A 23,038-nucleotide genomic window follows, 5' to 3' on the forward strand; every position below is an offset into this window, starting at 1 on the left:
AAAACATTTATGATTAAGTAGTAGGCTATTATATTTAATGGGAACTTATTTTTACTGTTAGCTACGTGAGGCAAAATAAGTCCGAATGAAGGATAAACTGAAATCCACGGAATTTCAACAACTTCTGCTCCTGTATTTGAAGGATAACTGAAGGTAAACGTCATATTATGCGACTACGCATTACTTTACGGAGACCTTACAAGCTACTAGCTACGTTCTGCCTTAAGAACAAATGGTGCAACCGAATAAAGTACAGAGTTAGTTACAAACTAGCTAGTAGTTACTAAGCCACTAGTGTGGACTTTACGTTCCAATTTAAGAAAGAACTTACGAACGGCTGGTGCAACCCTACCCTGGAGAGGACAGCGTCGACGTTTCTCCGTGTTTCTCGTCAGTTTTATAGCAATAAAGTTCAACAACTGCGTCAGATTGGTTAAGTAACATTACCCACAGTCTACTTTAAGTACTTTTGTTACTATTTTTACCTCTGTTATTTCCTTGATCGTCTGAAATATATGTTAGCAAAATGTTACGTTAGCGTTTTTAATGATACTGAGAGCAAAACGTCTTGAATGCTTTTATTTTATGTTTCGCTGTAGGCTATATGTTTTTATTTATAGTTTGAGTGTATTTCATTATTTTTATTTGGAGTTTTGTTCATGTTCTGTGTGTTTTTCAAAATAAATGAATTGAATTCATTTAGAGTCTGCATTCATCGTTCACAGCTGTTGGAATAGCCTTTACATTAGTTTGGGCAAATGAGGACATAAATTAGGTTAAACTACTGCATGTCCGCCCATAGAAAAATAAATAAATAGCCTATAATAATTACCAACAGATGACCAACACACAACTATTGATACACAACGTTGCCACGACGTCGCAGTTACCAACTGGCAACGTCACAAAGTTACGTTGTGGCGACGTATAGGCACCTTTCACTTTTCCGGTTGCCAGACGAAAGTTTGGTCACCAAATTACGTTGCAGTTACGTAACAGTCACGTATTTTGGTTAGCTGGGTAGAACATTGCATTGTTAATGTAAAATTACAAAATAGAGTTGTATTTGGTTTCTTTTTTTTTCTTTTTTTTTGATGTACTGTAAAGTAATGTTCATTTAACAAGGAAGATTTGTCAACTTTAAGAGTAATGCACATGAATTTACAATGATTCATAAAAATAAAAAAAATGTGCCTCCTCATTTCAGAGCACCACTGCACGCCACTGATATATATATATATATATATATATATATATATATATGAAAATAACAAAGAGATAGAAATAAATATTAGAAAGAAAGACATTAGAAAGAAAAAAGAAAGATATATTAGAAAAAAGAAAGATATAGTAAGAGAAAGAAACATTAGAAAGAAAAAAGAAAGAGATGGATATATAATCGAAAGATAAAAGATATTAGAAAAAGAAAGAAAGAGATGTTTTATATATTAGACTGAAGATAGAATTATCCGAATCCTCCGGTGTTCAAGCTGGATGCTCCAGAACTGAAACATCGTTGTACAGCTGTCTAGTTTTACAACTTAAATGTCGAACTCGTTTAAAAGACTGGTCAGTTATGTTTAGTTTATTGTGGGAGATGATGTAACTATAGCAACCGCTTCACCATCGCTGTGTTTTAGCAAAAAATATAGTGGAATGCTTAATCAAGCTGTGTCTATACAAATCGCCAAATTATACTGTGCTCTAAAAACATGTAACGTACACATGCGTGTAGCAGAAGATTAGTCAAGCTTTGGGATGTACGTCATAACTGCATCTTTAATGTACAGCTCTGTTGCTTAGATAAGTTCATCTTGTCACTGTTTAAACTGGCATGTCAATCATCTGATTACAGTTAACATTATCTTAAATGTAGTTTCTTACCAAATATCTTGATATGCGTTCATTAAAATGTCTCTTACTCTGAAATAAGGTTAAGGTCATATTGTTCGCCCCTACTATTTAGGATGGCTAGTAAAGTACATTACATTACATTACATTAATGATATAAGTGCTATAACAAGTCTCAGTTAGCTTAAACGCATATTATATTATGTATATTAACAAATATAGTAAACTTTAGTAGCCTAAACCATTACAGTAACAGTAATACAACATTTTTTTTCAACTAGCCTATACAATATATATTTTTAAATGAATTGCATGTCATTTAGCAACATCAGTTACAGCTTTTATTTATAAATTCTTATGTAGAGCTAGCTTACTGCAAGTGTCTCAGACAGCCACCGAGCTAACACAGTGAGTATCTTTAAAAACCTAACATGCCGCACATTCAGATGTAGTTTAGTATGATTGTTTAGAGGAAATAAAACAGCTTTGTGTAACCTCTAAATTTAGATTTGACAAATACATGTGAATAAATATCAAGAAATTTTGTGAGAAACTAGTCCTAATCTTAACTGTGTAATCTGTTTATCAAATGTTGGTTGACTTCATTTTTCTTTCCTTCATAGAATTACTTCAGGCAGTACTGCAAGCAGTGTGGGGCATTTGCCCTTGACCAATGAAGTGGAGCTGTAAGTTCTGCTATTTTACGACAACCAACCAACTCATTGTGATAAGGCACTACAAGCTGAAGCACTGCCATCACACAAGTAACTATCCGCTTCCCTGCAAATATGAAGACTGTGTGTGTTCATTTAAGAAAACATTTGGCCAGGGACCATAAACCATCTGTCCGGCTCTCTGCTGCAGCCTTTACATTGAAGTGTGATCTTTGTGCTTTTTCAGAGACCTGTGGAATTACTCAATATTTCACACACTTAAAGACTCATCTCAAAAACAGAGAGAGTGTGAAATGTCCTTTTCAAAACTGCAGCTTTCAGTCTAGAGTGTATAGTACATTTCACGCTCATAAGAGTAAAAAACATCAGCATTGTGGAGTAAATTTCTTTCGTACAGACATTTATCAAGCTTGCACTCCAGATCTTCCAGACTCTGAAAATACTGCTTTTGAAGACAATCCAACACATTTGGATGATCTGGACCTCTCAGCATCTCTGTTATCTTTACCGTGTGAAGAAAATGTGCAAGATTTACTACATCGAAAACTAGCATCATTCTTTCTTCGGTTGCAAACAGTTCTTCATGTTTCCAAAACAGCAACACAGGAAATTGTAAATGAACTTACCAGCATTTTCACAGTTGCAGAAGAGTTTACACCAAACATAACTGAAGATGTTTTGAGCAAGCACAACTGTGCAATAAGTGATACAGTGTAAGTACCCTTAGCCTTACGTCATTTATTAGCTCAATTTAATTGTTAAAGGGAATAAGAATTGAATCAACTGTAAATGATTCACTGTAAATGATTCAGAATTAATATTTAACACTTCATCAATTATTGAGGTTTAGAGTATCTTACCAATTCTGGATAAATATTATTCTGTGGCCAACAGTAACAATATTTTATTATGATTATTATTATTATAATTATTATATTATTATAAGCAAGAGGTAACTTGATCTTAAGTTTAAGGCAGTAATTTGACACACAATACAAGAAACACTATATGTGAAAATCAAAACAAGATTTATTGACTACTTCTAACGATTACAGGAAACTAAGGCTAAACACACACATACATGCACACACATTCGCGGAGTTGATGAGTTATGAAAAGTCCCAAGTTCAGTGCTAACTTAACTCGTAACCTGAGGAAAATCACAAAAGCAGAGCTTTGGCTTGATTCTTTAGGTTTAAAGGAGTTTCACCAGTTTCCAGCAAGAGAGAGAGAAGTTTGCTTGTACCTGCGTTTGCTCTGACAGCTGAGGTAATCGGGTTGTTCCGTGACTCGTGTACAGCGGAATCCCGTTCTGGATTGGCTGTCTTTCAGGTGACGTCTTCTCGGGAAAGCCCTGTGGGTTGCTCCATCCTTCAGATGCGATCCTCCAATGAGACGTTGCTACGGAGATTAGACACGCCTCGTCTATTGTCTATTGATCACATTGCGTGATATCTGCAGAACATTCTCCTGTTTTATTAACAACTTTATAAAGTTTCTTAATATTTTCCTGATACTGAATTTCAATGTTTCATTCACACAGAATTACAGAGAATTATAACTTCTGCATTTAGAGCTCAAACACGACACACTTCTTGCACACATATTACTAGACTGACCTAATTAAAACAATGATTATAAGAGAAAGAAGATGCATACAGGAATACAAACATATAAAGCATTGACTCCAACATGTTAGTAATCACATCATAGCAAATGTTATTCTGGATATAGTTAATACTTTAAGTAATCGACAATTGTCCCTTTTGAGATTCAAGATTGAGTCCTAAGCATAGTTTAACTTTGACCGGAGTCACGAGTGACCGGGTCACGATGGACGGCCACACAAGGGAGGTATTGATAGGACAGATTTGTCTTTAAATCCGTTGATGGGTGTTTTCCTGTTCCGTCCGATAATACAAGAGGGTTTTGTGAGAGAATCAATAGATTTAATGTGATCAGATCCACGTGATGGGTTCTGATTAGTTTATTGCTGATGAGCAAAGAAGTCCTTTAGACAGAGTCCTTTGTTAAAAGAAGTCACGTCATCACTTCTGTAAAAGCTAGGTTTTTCCTGTCAGGAAATGGATCTTTTGGACCAAATGAAGCTTTGTTCAATCATGCCTCTGGCTGATAAAGCCATTTGGTAACGTCTGTCGAACGGGTCCCTACAACAGTTATCAGTGCCATAAAAGAGATTATTGTGAAAGCAAATCCATTCAGTTCTCTGACAAAGAGTGGCCCTTTTAGCACAGAATACAAACGGACAATTTTTTACAAGGAACATTTTCAAGTGATTCAACCTGTTGAATATGTTCTAGATGCGTCGTCTTCAAGAAAGTGAGTTTATATTCCTGTTTTGCAAACATTGTCAGTACTGTTAAACCATAATGATGTTCTAAATAAACTTTTGCAGACAGAAGATGGGGAATATTTTCCAGAATGGGCCCAGTTTAAGTCATACAGGGACGGCCTATATTGTAAAGAGAATCAGTTGCTTTCTTCAGAAGATTTAAGTATAGCTTTGGGATTGTATATAGATGATTTTGAAGTATGTAATCCATTAGGAACATCTAGAAAGAAACATAAGATCTGTGCAGTTTATTGGGTGCTTTCAAATTTACCAATTCGGAATAGGTCTTCTGTCCAATCAATGTACCTGGCATGCCTTTCCTACAGCAGTGATGTGAAAAAATATGGCTACAGCGCCATTCTTGAGCCGTTGCTGAAAGACATAGAAGTACTAGAAAATCAAGGAATATATGTTCAAAAACTGGGAGAAAATATTAGAGGTACTGTACTGTATGTCTCTGCGGACAATTTGGGTGCGCACTCACTTGGTGGCTTTCAGGAAAACTTCAGTGTGGATAAATTTTGTAGATTTTGTTTGGCCAGCAGCTCAGAAATTAACATTCATAAAGTAAGCGATGGTTTGTTTCCACTCAGAACAACCGAAGCTCATGAAAACATCCTTCTGGAATTAAAGGGGACAGATTTGGTTTCTGTGGACTGTGTAAAAAGAGACTCTGCACTTAATAGACTCTCTCATTTTCACACAATTCAGGGATTCCCCCCAGATTTCATGCATGATGTATTGGAAGGGGTAGTACCGAAGGAACTGAGTTTTTGCCTTAAATCCTTCATTTCCAAACATTATTTTCCATTATAGGGTCCAGAATGTAGTAAGTACAAATTAATTTGTGTTCCAAAGATAAACTAAGGTCTTATGAGTTTGAAATCAGGGTAAGTAAATAATGACAATTTTAATTTTTGTGTGAACTAACCCTTTAAATGTTAATAAAACAAAAGACAGAGAAAATCATTCACTGCTCTGGACTGAATATCATCTTTAGTTTTAATAAAAATCAGTATAAATGTATGTTATAAATGAAACATACTTAGAATTTGTAATATAAAGCCTATGAAAACAAATATAGCAAGTGTATCTATGTAGGCTTTTATTCATTATTTGTTATATCCACAATATGACTTCAGATGTAGACATTTTTAGTTTAGTGAATACTTTACTGCTCCACTTATGTAGGCTGAATGTGTTTATGCTTGTTAGCACTTCTACTAAATACTACTTTATTAACACTATATGCTACCTTTCTCTAAATTACTTCTTTGCAGGTCGTAAAGGTTCCCCTCCAACTTCAAAATGCTTCTTCGAGTGATCATCTCTGAACGGGACGTTCAAAAAATTACACTTGACACTGTCCCTGACACAGTCCATGGTCTCAAAGAGGTGTGGAGAAGCAAACTGCAGCTAAGAGACAGTTTTGATCTTCAGTATGAGGGTAATGATTTTCACGATTTTTGCAACCTTACTTCTGTAACTGATCTACCCAAGGACAAGGCGACACTGAAAATCCTGTTTAGCCCCTCTGATAAATTTTCAGACTCAAGTTTGGATATTGCAGTATTGCCTGTATCACAATCTCCATCAACATCGACTCAAATCAGCAGCTGTATCTCAGAGATAAAACAGAGTCGTTCACATCCATGGCCTGCTGTCTTTACTATCCCCAACTTCTCATATGATGTTGAGCTGAGACTAAAGCATGGTAACGAGGCTTACAGTACAGATGGAACTCTTCTGGCAATGTCTCGAGACATGCAGACAGAAATACTGGATAAACTTGCTGAAGCAGTGTTCGCTTACAAAGCTTACCCAGACAAAGAGGAAATCAAAAGTGTGGCTGTTGCACTCGTTGAAAAACACCCTTGTCTGAAAGAAAGGGGATCTGTAGCTGGGTGGTGGTTGGAAATTAAGTTTGACATGGAAGATGGGAAACTACAGGTCCAAACTAAGAGATGCAGGTTGTAAAGAACTCAAAGTGAAATCTGCAAAGAGAGGTCAAGAGGGACTCCAAGGACAGCGAAACAAAGTGAAGAAGCCAAAAAGGTCTGAGACAAACTTTCTCCCAGATCACCCTTCAGGAAAAGACCAGAAAACACTGGCACACGAAAGGGAACTGATGTGCCAGGAGATGAAAAAGAGGAATCCAGACATGAGTTTTGTGAACACAGCCATGAGCAGCACATATTCTCTCCGGAGACAGGAAATAGTTGAAAATGAACCTCCAGTATATGAAATGAAAAAGAGTTGGCCAGCTATTTTTTGTGAGAGACCGGTAAAGTCCCAGACTGCTGAAAATGGTGTTTACTTTAATATTTAGATTTTTTTGTAACGCCAGTACGCCATATTAAATTAATGCATACTATTGCCTGCGAGCTTCTCCTCCTGTCTGTACGGTAATTTCTCTACTGTGCGACAGAGAGTCGAGTGGTTATGACGCAGTCGTTAGCCTATTTTTACAAAAACTGTTTCTATGGGGCCATAATGTAACATAGAAGGTAATGGTAATTTATAAATAAATTATGGACAAATGCCTTAAATTATGGACAAATGCTTTAAACGCCTCAGATGTAAATTTATTCGCTGTCAAAGTGACGCCAAAATGAATGGGAGTCAATGGGATGCTAACGCAAGTGAAGTTCTGCTACAAGATGGCGGCACGCGGCCGACTTCAACTTCCGGTCGACTTCCTTGGGCACTGATGGCTCCTCTATTGTTAGCAAAACATGTGTGCGCACCTCATCCTCCGCAACACCATTCTCATATACCGCAACAATTTAATAGCAGTTGCGGTAAAGAGAACTTCTGTTTCGGAAATGAGAATTCTTGAAGCAAATGAAGTTCAAGAAAATCTTCAAGATGCTGCCCCAAAAGAACAGCCATTCTTGACTCAGCAGGTAAATGTCCCAGTAAAAAAAAAAAAAATCCAGTTTCCAATTTTGTCAAATCTATTTTAAAGGTTAACCGAACTTTCAAATGTAAAGGTCAACATTAAAAAGACGTAAATTTATAGTTAATTTAGTAGGAGCAACTTATATTATTAAAATATTAAAAGGCAAGAGCTTAAAATGTCAGGTTTTATGGTCAGGTGCAACTAATAGGCTGCTGAACATGCTCAGATTGATCACGGATGATGCTCCTGAATAACTTTTTTTTTTTTTTTTTTTGGTCAAAATATTCAGAGTTATGATGACATGATGTTTTTTTTATAATTCATCGTAACAGTTGTTTTGTTTCAAGTCACTATTAGAGTGAATAAGGTTATTTTCAGTTAAGTTTCCATTTCAATAAGTATAAATAACTGTATGGTGGTCTACACAAGGTAGAGTAACTAAGAAAGTTTCACATCATTTGTATTAATGTAAGATTACTGAACTTAAACATTATTTTCAAAGCCAAACAACAGTTAAGTTAAAATAACTGTATAATATTAATTTATGTAATTAAGTTCAACTAACACAACATACACTAAAAAAACTAAAAAAAGAGCTTTAGAACTTTTGAGAATAGTTTCCAACTTGTATAAATATATCAATTTTTTTTACAGCGTAATGACATCAACTTAACTTCCCCCAAAAATGAGATATAGACACCAAGAGAAATAAAAACATCTACCCCAAAAAAATCACCCAAAACAAAGAAAAGAAAAATAACACAGAAGAGAAGCTTCTGGACAGGAATAAAGATACTTTAAACCTAAGGAAAAGACAGAAGAGAGATCAGAGAATATTACCCAACAGCCAGAGAAGATTAATGCACAGAATTGTTAGCCGCTTCTTCCAAACCTCTAAAAGCTTTGTTCGTCAGAACATAAATTAAGATATTTTGGATGAAAACTGGGAGGTTTGTGACTGTCCCATTGACTGCCAAGTAAATAACACTGTCAAAGCACAGATGAAGTATGAAAGACATCGTCAAAAGGAGAAAAAAAAGTTTAATAAAGTCAATATTTTATTTTATTTGTGCACAAAAAAAAGTGTTCTTGCCGCTTCATACAATTCAGATTTAACCAATTATGGCAGATGGACTATTTTGAGGATGTCTTTCATACTTTTCTGGGCCTTGACAGTGTTAATTACTTGGCAGTCAATGGAACAATTACAAGCCTCCCGGTTTTCATCCAAAATATCTTAAATTGTGTTCCGAAGACAAACGAAGCTTTTACAGGTTTGGAACGACATGGGGGTAAGTGATTAATGACAATTTTCATTTTGGGGTGGAGTAACTTTAAGTATGAGTATGGTCAGAACTAAAAAGAGGCAGTTATGTGGGTCCATTGAGGTAATTACCTGCAAACTCTAAAAGAGAGAAGTTTAAGATTAAAAGATATGTTATTTATCTGTTATTTGATATTAGTATGTCCATATTTAATATTTAATATATTTAAATTAAAAGCAGGCCTTATCTACACGAGAGAAGTGTCCTACTTTTGTGATTTTGCCTGTGGATGTTTCAGTCCAAAGGAGTTTGACTTCTGAGACAGTGGCTAGGTTTACATGCACCCAAATAATCCATTTGTAATCAGATTGACGGCTTAATCAGATTGAAAAACGTTCATGTAAACACTTAATCGATCCGATTGAGCTCGATCCGAATGAAATTTAGATCGGATTGGAACTTTAGTTGTAAAGATGTATGCCAACAGACAGTAGCGTGTGTATCCCTTCATCATAATATTGGAAATCTTTCCGTTTTAAAACAAGAAGGGGAGCCAATGGATATCTCACACAAGAAGCAATGTGTAAACTTTGCGCAAGAGTTATGCCGATGAAAAAGTCACAACCTCGGTCAGTATTCACTACAGAAGGTGAAAGTAAACAGTGACGGAGCTGTCTGGCGCTGCATTAACGGAGCATATTCTCTCAGAGACGAATTTCAACATAATATGCTGATAACAGTATATAACTGTACTCCATTATTTCTCTTGTGGCCGTACATATAGGCTAGTGAAACAAATGAGAATAATAGTATTTAGTGTTAAACAGGTTGTTTTTTTAAAGTCGGTGCTTGAAGTAAAGCTGCGCTCAATTTTCATTGATGACTGCAATGTTAGGACATATTATAGCCTACACTCTTAATATTTGTAATTATACAACGAAATATAGGTCTATAATAGACCTAAAAAAAATGTTTAAAACATTTTCAAAGACAGCAAATAGCCTAATCTTTTATTATCCTCACAGCACGTCTAATATTAATTTAATAATAAAAGAAGCTGAACCAAATAGTTATAGTAATAGACTAGAAGAATGTAACAGGCCTAAATTAATTGGAAATACCAAAATCCTTTTATATTGACAAGATTTGATGCTTTTGACAATATCTCTGGCTACCGTCGATACACGATCATCGTCTGTTGACGCAACCCTGGTTACCGCTTGCCTGGCAAGTCCAGAATGATATATCTTCAACAAGATATATCAGTCTGGTCAGTCCGCCCTCCGTCGCACCTCGAGTCAACTCCAGACCATACCGTGCAATCAGATTCGTTTATTTCAGTGACAGCATCACTCTAGTGCGGCGAAAGTCCCTTCAATATCAACAAAGATTGCGCACAGGAGACCCAAGAGTTTGTTCTATTCAGCTGTGAATTCAGTTTTAAATGACCAAAAACACATTATTTACTTTTACCTGTTGACTCTCTTGTCACTTTGCCAACGTCATATCCACCCTTCTCTGATTGGTTTACTCCGCTTCCTGTTTGCTCGGATTTGCTCTGCCCTAGAAATTGAATTGATTCAATGGCTAACCAGACTCATCTGCTGGTACAGTGGTGAGGCTGGATTTTCCAGGCAAGGTTACCACAAGTGTGACTGATATGGCGACACACGCAGAGCGCATGCTCAAACGTTTTAATCGGAATGTATATAAAACACATATAAACGGATATTTGAATCAGATTACAATGTTTAGAGTACATGTAAACAGATCTGCAACTTGTTTTTTTTGTTTTGAAACAACCACTAATCTACATTGAAAATAAAACTGTTTTGAACTTGAATGCATGATTGTGCAAATATTATGTTTTTTCTACTTTAAAATTTGTTTTTAACAAAATCTTAGACAAGAATACGTATTATCATTACCGAAATAATTAACCTAATTTCCGAAACCTATGTGTTCATTAAATGTTAGTTTAATTAATAGGAACATAGTACTTTGATTTTAAATGCATGTGCAGAATCTACAAATTATGTTCTTTCAGATTTGTCGTGTTATTTAGAAAATACGTTAGGTTTCATCGAAATATAAAAAAAAAAAATGGTTGTGGAAGGTGTTGCGGTAATGAGAGAAATTAATCAAAATAAAAAAAAAACTGTTAAACTAAAAATATTATTTCAGAATTTCAAGTAACTGTGCATGACTATTAATAATCCATTTTTAAAAATGTGAAAATATATTAGCTTTTCTAACAGTGTTGATGTTTTCAGACTGTTGCGGTAATGAGATTTTTTAGGACTTATTTTCGAAATTGTTAAAAAAAAGTGTTAAATGATAAGTAAAAGTTTTTAGGTGGAGGACTGGCTACTGTATTTAAATCAGTTTTTCACTGTCGGGAGATAGCGGTGGACGCCTGCAACAGTTTTGAATTGCAGCTTTTTGAGACCGGTTTTCCCACGACTGTGTTATGTGCGGTGGTATATCGACCTCCAAAGTATAATACGAATTTTATCCAGGATTTTGCAGAATTTGTGGCGGGGATTGCATTGAAATATGATCGTTTTTTAATTATTGGTGATTTTAACATACATGTGTGCTGTGAATCCAAACCTCTGGTTAAAGATTTTCTCCGTCTAATTGATTCATTTAATCTAACGCAGTCAGTCACTGGTCCGACCCATGAAAAAGGGCATACTTTGGACCTTGTGTTGTCGTATGGTTTATGTATTACTATCAGTGAAATATGTGACACATGTATTTCAGACCACCTGCCTGTTTTGTTTACTCTGGTTGTTCCCAATTCTGAGATTTCAACCTGTGCTTCTGCGCAACCCAGTGTGCGAGCAATTAACCCTTTGCTTCACAGTTTTCTAGTGTTTTTAAAGACTCATTGTTGTACAATCTTGATGACTGTAATCTCAGTGTAGAACAATTCACGGTCTTATTTAACTCTAATTGTACTGAGATTTTTGACTATCTTGCTCCACTGAGGAAAAAACATCCTAAAGTTCGGACAGAACCCTGGTTAAATGACATTACCCGCTCTCTCAGACGTGCCTGCAGAGTAGCTGAGAGAAAGTGGAAAAGAGATAAACTTAGGTTTGTTATATGTTATATGTTTGTTATTTGTGCTTAACCCGCTCATCCACCGCGCGTCTCCTGACGCTCTCCCCCGCTGCAGCGTTTGCTGAACCACGCCCCCCTTGCCACAACCAGAGAGCAGTTAAATCAGCTAAAACTACATTTTTTTTCTGATGTAGCGTATGCACACTTATCAGGATAATCAATAAACTTTGGAGTTTTCAGAACGCTTTTAACCTGATGAACTTTGTTTGTTAATCACTAACTCGGCTCCGGACGACTGTGACTTTCGGCAGGTTTGTGGACCTGAGAGAGTAAACAGAAAACGGCAACTTGCTCACTTTGGTGACTTCAAAAGGAGCACCCCCCCCCCCCAGAGACTGACCAGATCCACATTCCAACACCCCACACACACAGGGACACACAGACACACACAGAAACACACAATCATACATTTTGAACTGTATTTGTAAACTACCACTATGCTGAAATATATATATCATATATTTTAGGGCCTATGCATGTTTCCTAGTGTTTAAATGAGTGTATTTGTGCTAGTGTGCATTTTAATGATATAATTTTGTCTGTAAACCATAACTTCTTGTCTATGCCTTTCTGATCTGTCGAGTTTGGTCTCTCCGTAAAGCTCCGGACACGAGCTATTCACTGAGATATGTCACACAGCTGAGAAATGCATTTTTCTATGTGTTTAATGATACTGTGAAGAACACACTCCTTTTGGAGATCTGATCTGGTAGTCATAAATCATTGGATTAAGTCGTGAGGCCAAACAATGGGAAAGCTTTCCCGCCAACTTTGCACCCATGTTATTGGCTACCCCACCTCAAGGAGGTGTGTCGGCTTATCTGTCATAAAAGCAAAGACGCACAATTTCTTGTGTGTTCTCTCCCGATTGTCTCACGAGCATCTCGTGCACGTTTTTCCCGGACCCCTCCGGTGACCACGCGCTGTCATCGCGCTCAGCTTCGGGATCGCCATCTTCCAGCGAAACTCACTCTCGTCCTCAGTTCAAACCTTCCCGCTGAACGGAGGAAGCCAACGAACTGCACCAGCGCTAACCTGAAATTCGACACACGCAACCAATGCAAGTATACTGCCGTTTCTCAATCTTAGATGATGAAACTGATTTCCGTGCTGGCTTAGGACTGGTTGTGAGTTTGCTACTTGCCTTCTCTCTCTTTCCTTCTCTAATTCTATTCTTGTACATAGGTGTGTATTTTCTTGTATATATATTTAGATGTATAACCTCTGTATTCGTAGTTTGCATATATTAAAATGTTATTCATGCTCGATTGTTCTGTTTGTTCTTTCAGCGGAAAACCCAAGTCACTTTAACGTTTTTCGATCGCTTTATGCTTTAGTTATTTTCATGGCCAGATAACTTTGTTTATAATATTCTGTGAGGGACGTAGTTTGCTGGACAAACGAACAGTTTCTCTAAATAATTATTAAACCAGAACTAATCATATATGTAATTGATTACAATATATGTTTAATTCCCCATTGGGTCGATATATGAATCATAATTTATTCATAACCTTATGAATTATTATATTCATATTTCATCCATAAATTGATTAATAAACGCTACATTTCGTTACACTGACGTTGTATCCAGTAACAGCCAGCGGCCTCAGGTTCTTTTAATGTATTTAATTCTCTTGTTAAGCCACGTGTTTCAGATTGTATTGTGCCATCTTTAATATTATGTGAAAACCTTTTGAAGCATTTCGTGGACAAAATTGCTGGTCTCAGTTTTCCACCCTTTACGGTTATCAGTAACTCCCTGATTTTTCCTTTTACCCAGCTGTCTTTCAGCAGTTTGAGCCGGTTACATTCTCTTATCTTTTTGACATAGTTAAACAGCTACGTCTTACAAACTGCCCCCTTGACAGTATTCCTGCACGTTTGGCTAAAGATGTCTTTGACACTGTTGGGCCAAGCATTGTATCTTTGGTCAATATATCTCTCAGCTCAGGGTGTGTACCAGCTGTTTTCTTTGCCTTGAGATGGGAAATCTCAACCTGATCTCCCAAACTCATCTCAAGCAGGGCCTCATCACCTCAAAAACCTTCTGGCCACACCTGAGAGACAAGTCTCTGACGGGAACCTCTCCGTCGGTCACTCATGTCATCCTGACGCTGCATTCACACGGTGTGTCAGCGTCAACGCTTGACAGAGGGCGTGTCTGAAGCTTGTGCTGACGCAACAGTTATAGTGATTACAGCCAATCACATTACTTTCCGGTGTTGCACGAACGCAGTTGGCTGCGACTGCTCTAGGGTATTTGCATAGGGCGATCTGATTGGATGACGCCTGCGTTGGCGCTTAAAGTTGAGAAATCTTCAACTTCTGCCGCTTGCAACGCGAGTGAAGCGACGCGACGGAACCCACTATTCAGTTCGGCAACGCATGACGTCACCCATTCAAAGTAAACGAGGAGCGTTAACGCCGGCGCCCCGTGTGAATGCAGCCTGAGTACCTGCAACTACATGATCACAATGTACGACTGTTGTTAACGCAGTGCAGGTGAACACAATCACAGGTGCTTAGACATAATTTATATAACATTGGTTGGGAATCTGAATTTAATGTGTCTTTAATCAAAACATGAGTTTTTATTAATGAAAGCAAATGAGCAAAAATGTGTGGTTATAGAATTTTCATTTTGGGGAAAACAAAGTTGAATTATTGAATACAATTTTGTTAGCATAATTCACTCACTCTTTGTATTTCTCCTTTCAGGGAGATAAATCCTCCTCTTGTGAACAGATCTTCCCCAGTCATGAGGACTGAGGAGGTCTTTCGCTTTGTTTTCTTCTGCCTCTGGCAGCGTGAGCCATTTTAAATTTCTTTGCACCAGGGCCAAGAAAAATACACTCGCGTCCAAATTTTAAGGACAGGGTGTGTCTGTGTGTTTTTTTTAATTTTTTTTTTTATATATAATATAAGCTTCCCCCTTTTCAAAAAGTGGGGTGTCCCCATCAACTGCAGCTATAAATGCTCTCTCACCATTGGTGAGTGCACTTATTATAGTGGCCGTTTTAAGAGACTTGATCTCAATTTCGTTTTTGGACACCTCATAGGTTTTCACACAGTGGTTTGTGTGGTTGTCCACACAGATGAGCCTGGTGGGATTGGGCTGGCTATATGGAGAGCTTGCAGCTGACATTCTGGAGGGTAAGAGAAAATACACATTGATTTAATTAGCATCAGAAGTGAAAGAGTAAGACAGAAGACCAATAGCAATTCAGTGCGCAAATTATACAACTACATCTGTGTCCAATAGGTTCACCATTCAGTTGGTTTAGTGCAAAATGAAATGATTTTTTAATGATTTTTTTTTTATTATAGCTTGTATTAAAATAACGTATTTTTAAATGAATTGTATTCATAATGCATGTATTGAAATGAAATGACTTTAAATGGATTTTATGTAATTATTTTAATAAGTTAATTTAAATAAATACAATTCATTTTAATCAACTGTATTTATTATGTTTTTTAAATCTATTTTAATGAATTATTAAATTTAATTAAAAGATTTAATCACTTTAAATCCCCCCCCTCCCCCCTCCCAATAAAACCTAAATCTAATTGACTGATTAATTTACCCATTTTATTGTTAGTATTCTGTATAGATGTATTTAATTAAATGTTCGAGGGGAAAATTAAAGGAAAAGTAATAGAATTTTAAACCTACACAAATTAGATGACCGTTATCAGCTCTTCGGCACGTGATTAATTATAACCAATGAGACTGTGGGATCTTTGCGTTACGTAGGAAATCCGGTTCTCTTGCCAATGATCTCGCTTCTGTCAGTTAAATGAAGCATCTGAAATTTATGACAAAAAAAATGAGTTGTCTTTTCAAATTCAAAAAATTAATTAATTACTTTGTATAAAGCCTGATCATGAGTAACGTAGACTAACCATGTTCCATACACTTTTCGCCCTTCACCGCACATCCACGACCACTCTCATTGTTGAGAGCCAGGCAAGCAAGTTTGTGTGATTGCTAGCTAAAATCAAACTGATAACAAAAACGAACTATTGAATATATATCAGTGTGATAACTACTACCTTAAATGACCAAAACCATTTTTCGGAAAATTTTATTGTAAGTGTAATTAATTTTATTTATTTTGACAAGTGCCATTTGTTTGCATTGAGAGGGCGGGGTTTATGACTTGTACTGCATCCAGCCACCAGGGGGCGATCAAACAAACCGCTGCTTCACTTTTCAGGAAGTATGAGGCAGACCCGCTTAGAACCCAAGAGGCAACACATTTTTTGGGTAACAGTCACTAGATGGCGCTCCGGTAGTGCGGCTGACATTATGGGGTGAAAATACTAACTGGACCATAGAATCCTTCACATCTTATGCACCCAAAATCGTCAAATTTCACTGCCAAATCAGAAGCACAATAGAAGAGTTTTTTTATTTTTATTTAATTCACCGGTAAATGTTGTTTTGTCTTTTATATATGTTTTATTTTTAACAGCTGTGGAATCCAACCATTCAACCATCTGAGGTAATGTAGTTATACTTTGAGTATTTCCATTTTGTGCAACTTTACACATTTTTAATAATTAATACATTTAAGATCATCATATTTGCAGCGAACAGTATATTTCAAACCTAGTGGAGTAATAGTAATAATATCTAGGTCTGAATTATTAAAATATTTATATATTGTACGTTTTAATGGATCATGCTACAGACATAATGATCTTATAATACATGATGCATTGCTGTGTCCGTTATCCCATAATACTTCCCAATGTAGCCTTGGGAATAAGGCTTCAGTGCAATTGTTTTTTCTCGGAATAGACAATAATAACATAAGCGTGAATAAGTCAAGTTGAGCTGACGAAATGTTCAATAAACAAAGAAAATTATTATATTTTATTAGCCTTTATATTTTTGCAGCCTATTTTCGCTGATATATCAGTGTTATTTGCATTCCAAAATAGTTTATTTTCCTTTTAATTCTGAAAAAAGACACAAAAAGCAACACAATACCTTTAAAAAGCGCGGAAAAAAGAAAAACCGCACTGTATAAATTGAGCGTGAATAAGAAGCTACAAACGTTGAAGCGTTGCGTTTTTTAAAAGTGGACCGGATAGCTTGAATAAGAAGCTGCGAATAAGAAACCTCGTTTCTTACTAAAGAAGCCTCGTTTCTTATTCTTAAAGAAGCCTCGTTGTACATCGGCCAAACAGGAAATTTCCAGAGCATACGCATTCCAAAATGTCACCCTCCACACAATCTGCTTCTCTCTGAACCTTTTTGTTAGAAATATACATGTACACCATGTCACATTAGCTTAAGCTAATGCTAAAACACGTCATTAACATTCATTGGAATGAAACGGAGATACAAGTAAATGTCGCACTTCTGCTTGTTTCACACTAATCTCTACATCAGTGGTTCCCAAACTGGGGTACGCACTGCCGTTCTCGACAATGCACCTTTGTAAAAGTGGGGATTTAGCACTTACTCGTATGAAGAACAAATATAGACACAGATAGTGGATTTATATCAATTTAAGACTCAAACTTTCTCCGATAAAAAAAACATAACTTGTGTGAGTTCTTGTATTTAATGATGATAACGAGAACGCACTTGTTCCCAAATATCCACATGACTGCAAACGTGCCATTATTATACAACAGGTCAAAAAACAAAACATACATTTTAAACACAGTACTGTCAGTATTTACTCTATTTTGCAATGAAATAACAGTTCTAACGAAAACCACAGCCGTCTGTTTCATAAACAATTCTGCAGCTTTAAACGAATCGTAAGAGTCAATGATTCAACGATTCATTCACAGCCACTTGCTTCGTTACTAAATGAATGACTCGATGACTCACTCATAAAAACAGTGACTTGCTGCCACCTGCTGGTGGTTTAAGTTTAATATTTAAAAGTTTTACTTAGTTTTACAATCATTGCATATTTCTCTATTGAACATTTTTATTTAAAACAGCATTTATTTTATGAAGATATTCAGAAAGGTAAAAAATGCACCGGAAAATCAATTTAGGTGGCAAATATTGTCCCTTAATGGTAAAGGTGTGACTGCAGTCGAAGTGGAAGAGAGGGGGTACGTGGAAGGATGGTAATCCCTTCAGGGGGTACTCCAAGCTAAAAAGTTTGGGAACCACTGCTCTACATAATCACATACAAATAATTTAGAGATGTATAAATCATCCTTACATTACTTTTCTCCGACTTCAAAGCACTGGATCTCCTGGGATAGCGAGAAACGTCCGTTTTCATTAGAGGTTAGAGTTAGTTAAAAAAAGCAAAAGTGGCTTTTTAATGCTGGCATCGCAAGGACGGCATTACTGCTTTAAACATCGGTAACACGGCAACTGTGGGAAACACCTAGAAGGCAGGAGTGGTGGAACCAAGTCCACACATTTGATGAAAAGGAGTGGGTACACAATTTTCGTGTAAACAAGACAAGCTTTGAGTTTTTATGTGAGTGCTTACATGCGCGTCTCCATCATAAGGACACCCCATTAAGAAAAGCATTCATCTCAGTGCGCAAACGTGTCGCCCTTGATTTATGGTGGCTAGCCACGGGAGCCGGCTACACTAGCAGAAAAAGGTACGGTGCTTGTCACTGGGGCAGTACCCTAAGGTACAAAGGTACAAATATGCACTTTTAAAGTACAAATACACACTTTTTAAGTACAAATATGTACCTTTAAGCTTCTAATATGGACCATTTAGGTACAAAGATATACCTTTTCACTTTTGTGCCTTAGAATGGTAAGGATCCAAGTAAGAAGAAGCTGGAGAGCGAAGCCCATGATCCTGAGGATGAGTAGGTACAGACATACAGGTAGATCTTTCCTGCTAAGCCATTGTTCAGGCAGCAATGCCTTAGAATGGAAAGCAGCTAGGTTTATCACCCCAATTATTAGTAAGAATGATTTGAACATAAATGTTGTAAAATTCTTGTGTGCAACAGGTGCGAAATGATGACGTTCAACGCAATCTGAGGCTGCAGTGACATAATTGCGATATGCATGTTTAGATGTATGTTGCATGTCCATAGATCGGATATGTATCTGATTTAAAACCACATTTGGAAGTGGCTCAGATTGGATGCGAAAAAATCGGATCTCGTGTGGATTTTTGTCTTTACACGTGTGCAACTAATTCCGATCTGTCAGATGTGAGGGAAAGATCTGATTTTTTTGTGCCAGTGTAAATGCAGCCTAAGATGACAGATTCCCAAGGTGGGAAATTTACATTTTCAGAGCAGCTAGGACATTTGATTTCGCCAAAGCTTTTCTGGTTTGCCATGTACCTGAGGAAGAGTGCAACCTGTAAACAGAGAATGTATCCCAAATTATCACAAAGGGAGAAATGTATTTGATGTATTTAACTGCGGTATGGCTATTAAAACGACAGCATTTTCACACAACCAGTCTTTAATCGGGGCATAGACCTACCTTTTTTATATAGATCTTGAGAGGAATCTCAACATCTCCATCATGCTGGTCCCCTTTCAGACCATGCTGTGTCAGGACCTCAGTGAGGTAGACAAACTATGAATGGGTGACCTGGAGATGGCGGTAAAATGTCTGCTCATCCATATGGAACAGAAGCTCCCATTCTACGCCAGTCTTAAAAATCATTGTCTGTGTCAGGACAAACTGAGCAACTGCATTTATAAAAGTAAAAAGTAAGATAAAACAGGCTTAATGAATGAATAGCAAAATCTTCATAACACTCTGAGGTCTAAAAACGCGCTGGCGCGTTTTGCAGGTTTTTTTTCACATTGCAGCAAAACAGACTTAAGATACTCCGTCATTTTTTGTCATAGAGACATAAGTAATATATCAGTTGAAACTATAGAATATCTTCTTTTATTTGTATACACTCAGAGTAAAAACAAAATGTTGTGCTTTTTGTAAAATAAAGAAAACTAACATGATGCGTGATCTCTCCTCTCCCTCTGAACGAAGTCCAATCTGATAGTTCTCAGAAAATGAACTATAACTTATGAATGACAAAAAAATGACACTTATGTCTAAAGAAACGTTGAGATGTCAGGTTTTAAATCGTGCAAGTCAAATCGAAAACAAACATTCTGTGTTTATGTAATCTGTATGAAAAGAGCCATGTCAGAAGACTGTGATTCAGCTCATTATCCGCTAATGCGGCCACGCCCACGGAGCCAGCGCTATTCAGACGCAAATTCAGAGGCAAATTCAGAGGCAATAAATGCATTCATCGTCTCAATCATGTATTTATTGTCTTAAAAAGTGTTTATCTGGATGTAAAAGTCATGGTTAGCGATCTCTAGAAGACATACAGTTAGTTCCTGTTTTCTTTTCTTCTATAGATGAATTTTAGATGAGTTTTTGTTTCTTTAGCGCCCTCCGGCTGCAGTATGAATTGGAAACTCCATTCATGGAATAGCCTCTTCTTCTTTTAGATGAATTTGTGGACTAAAATGCACAGAGCGCCCTCCGACTTCAAGGATGAATTGAAAACACCAGCGCTCATAGTAATGACAATGATTATTAAATAAAAATAACTCCTCTGTATAGAAAATTGACATAAGCATATGAGAATCCAATATTTCTCCAAATGTGCATGCTTTTAAACGAAAAGCCTATATTCAGACTCTTTGCATCACAGAAATACATTATATTTTAAAGTATAATATAAAACCATTACTTTATATTGTAATAATATTTTTCTGTATGTTTCATATATCATGATGAGCTTGAGACATCACAGAAGGTTTTTTTCACAGCCTACCTGACTGAAATGCCTCATTAATATGCAAGTCATTTCAGCTCATTACTATCCAATTCTTTTGTCTTCTCAGGTGAGAATGGCCCATTTTCAGTGGTGATTCACGCCTCCACGCATACTGTGTTTCTTGGCAAAAAGTGTCTTACAAAAACTAAATCAATATATTGTTTTATATGAAGGAGTAGGCAGCATAATTTTTACATAATTTTGAAGCAAAAACTCTACTCTACAACTTCCAATACCCAGAAGTCTTGTGAACACAGATTTACTATACTTTTATTGACCTTATATCAGTGACTTAAGTTATTTGTTTTTTCAATAACCACGCATAAATGTTATTCCTTCAAAAACACAATCATGTACATACATGTTCCTCACATATTATTGTAGCCTAGTTTGTGCTGAATACAGTGTAATGACACTTTTTCCATTAATATGTTTATGAACAACTGGAAAAAGCACAAATGTCAGGGCATGTCAACACTAATCCAGGCCCCAAATCAGCCTCAGACTCCAGAGGGTTCATAATGGGGTTCATCCTTTAGGAGCTAGGCCATTCACTTCACTGTAGGATATTGAATTTTTAGTCTTCACCAAACTGTGTGTAGGATATTGGGTGGCGTTTTTGTGACATATCAGGACACGTGTAAAATGACATGGGTATGACATGTTTTGTTTACACCCAGCAACCACAATTCATTGGAAACTTTATTCTGTTTCTTCATTAAAATAATGGCAGATGTCTAGAAAAGTAGTAAAGAGCTGTAAGAAGAACAGTTGAACGCATAAAGACTGAAATAAGCAGACATAAACACCACAAATCCCCTCAGTCTGTTGACAGCAATGAAATGAGCTTTAAGTGTCAATTTACAGCAGATCTGAAGACATCAGCATAATAAATGAGGTGAAAACAGGAACTATTGACATGAAATAAAGAGAGTGAGATAATCCGCTGATGATCTGAATGTCTTGTTGAATGAGTGTTGATAGTCTGAGGATCATCAATACTTTATTCTGAGTGTTTGCTGTTAGAAAATGATTATTGGAGTCAGGATGTGTGAGAACATCCTATAAACTGCTCTAGTGAAAGACAATGCTGTTATTTCTCACAATATGACATTAATAATACAAAAACCATCACACTCACCATCATCAACCACTAAAGATGAATAACTACAGCAATATGATAGATATGAATTGAAAGTTTGATTTTCTAATAAGTACATTGATTGCAGGAGTGAAAATAGATCAGAAGAGACAATTATGAAATACACTAAAATGAGTTTTCAGAAATATAAACCAGAATGAGAGTCTGAGGAGTGAAAGGTTTCCTCAGATGAACTGCATTAAGTGAAGATTATAGAGCTTTTTAGCTTAAGATGATTTAAGTTTTATCTGCTTTGTATTATCGTGACCAATAAAAAAGTGTTTTTATTGTTATGACCGCCTCCTGTGAGGCTTTACTTAAACTGAGTCTCAAGACAGAAGCACAGGAGACTCTTCTCCATCATTGCTGAAGATCTTCAGCTGCGGCGGTGAGAACTTTATGATTGACTATCCTGACTCTACCTGAATAATCACAGGGTTAAAGCTGAAAGATTAAAAGACACACCGACTGACAATACATATGACATTTGTGTGATTTTTGTAATATTTATGTTGTATAATCTGCAGATTAATATGAGCTTTGTTCAGAATTACTTCAAATTCAAATTATTATAATTAATGTTATCATAAAATCATACAATGTTTCATGGTTATTTAGAAGTAGTTGATGAAGATGAGTGTCATTAGTGTTTTTTTTTGTGTTACTGGTGTCATATTGTGAGAAATAACAGTATTGTCTTTCACTAGAGCAGTTTATAGGACTTCAATAATGTGTTTCTATCAGCAAACACTCAGAATAAAGTGAGATGATTTGAATATCTTGTTGAATGAGTGTTGATAGTCTGAGGATCATCAATATTAACAGAGAAACTGCTGGAAACACTCTTTATTTCATGTCAATAGTTCCTGTTTTCACCTCATTTATTATGCTGATGTCTTCAGATCTGCTGTAAATTGACACTTAAAGCTCATTTCAGTGCTGTCAACTG

The 23,038-nt window shown here is 36.4% G+C and overlaps 1 protein-coding gene across 1 annotated transcript in view; it reads left to right on the forward strand.

The window, feature by feature from the left end:
- Positions 1-23,038, forward strand: part of LOC137006201 (gastrula zinc finger protein XlCGF57.1-like) — a 703,714-nt gene that overhangs the window by 491,467 nt on the left and 189,209 nt on the right. The window contains exon 4 of the mRNA XM_067366789.1: positions 1,130-1,146. Within this exon, the coding sequence (XP_067222890.1) occupies positions 1,130-1,146 (17 nt within the window). The remainder of the gene's footprint in view (positions 1-1,129; positions 1,147-23,038) is intronic.

Source organism: Chanodichthys erythropterus, chromosome 3, assembly GCF_024489055.1.
Source record: "Chanodichthys erythropterus isolate Z2021 chromosome 3, ASM2448905v1, whole genome shotgun sequence".
NCBI lineage: Eukaryota > Metazoa > Chordata > Actinopteri > Cypriniformes > Xenocyprididae > Chanodichthys > Chanodichthys erythropterus.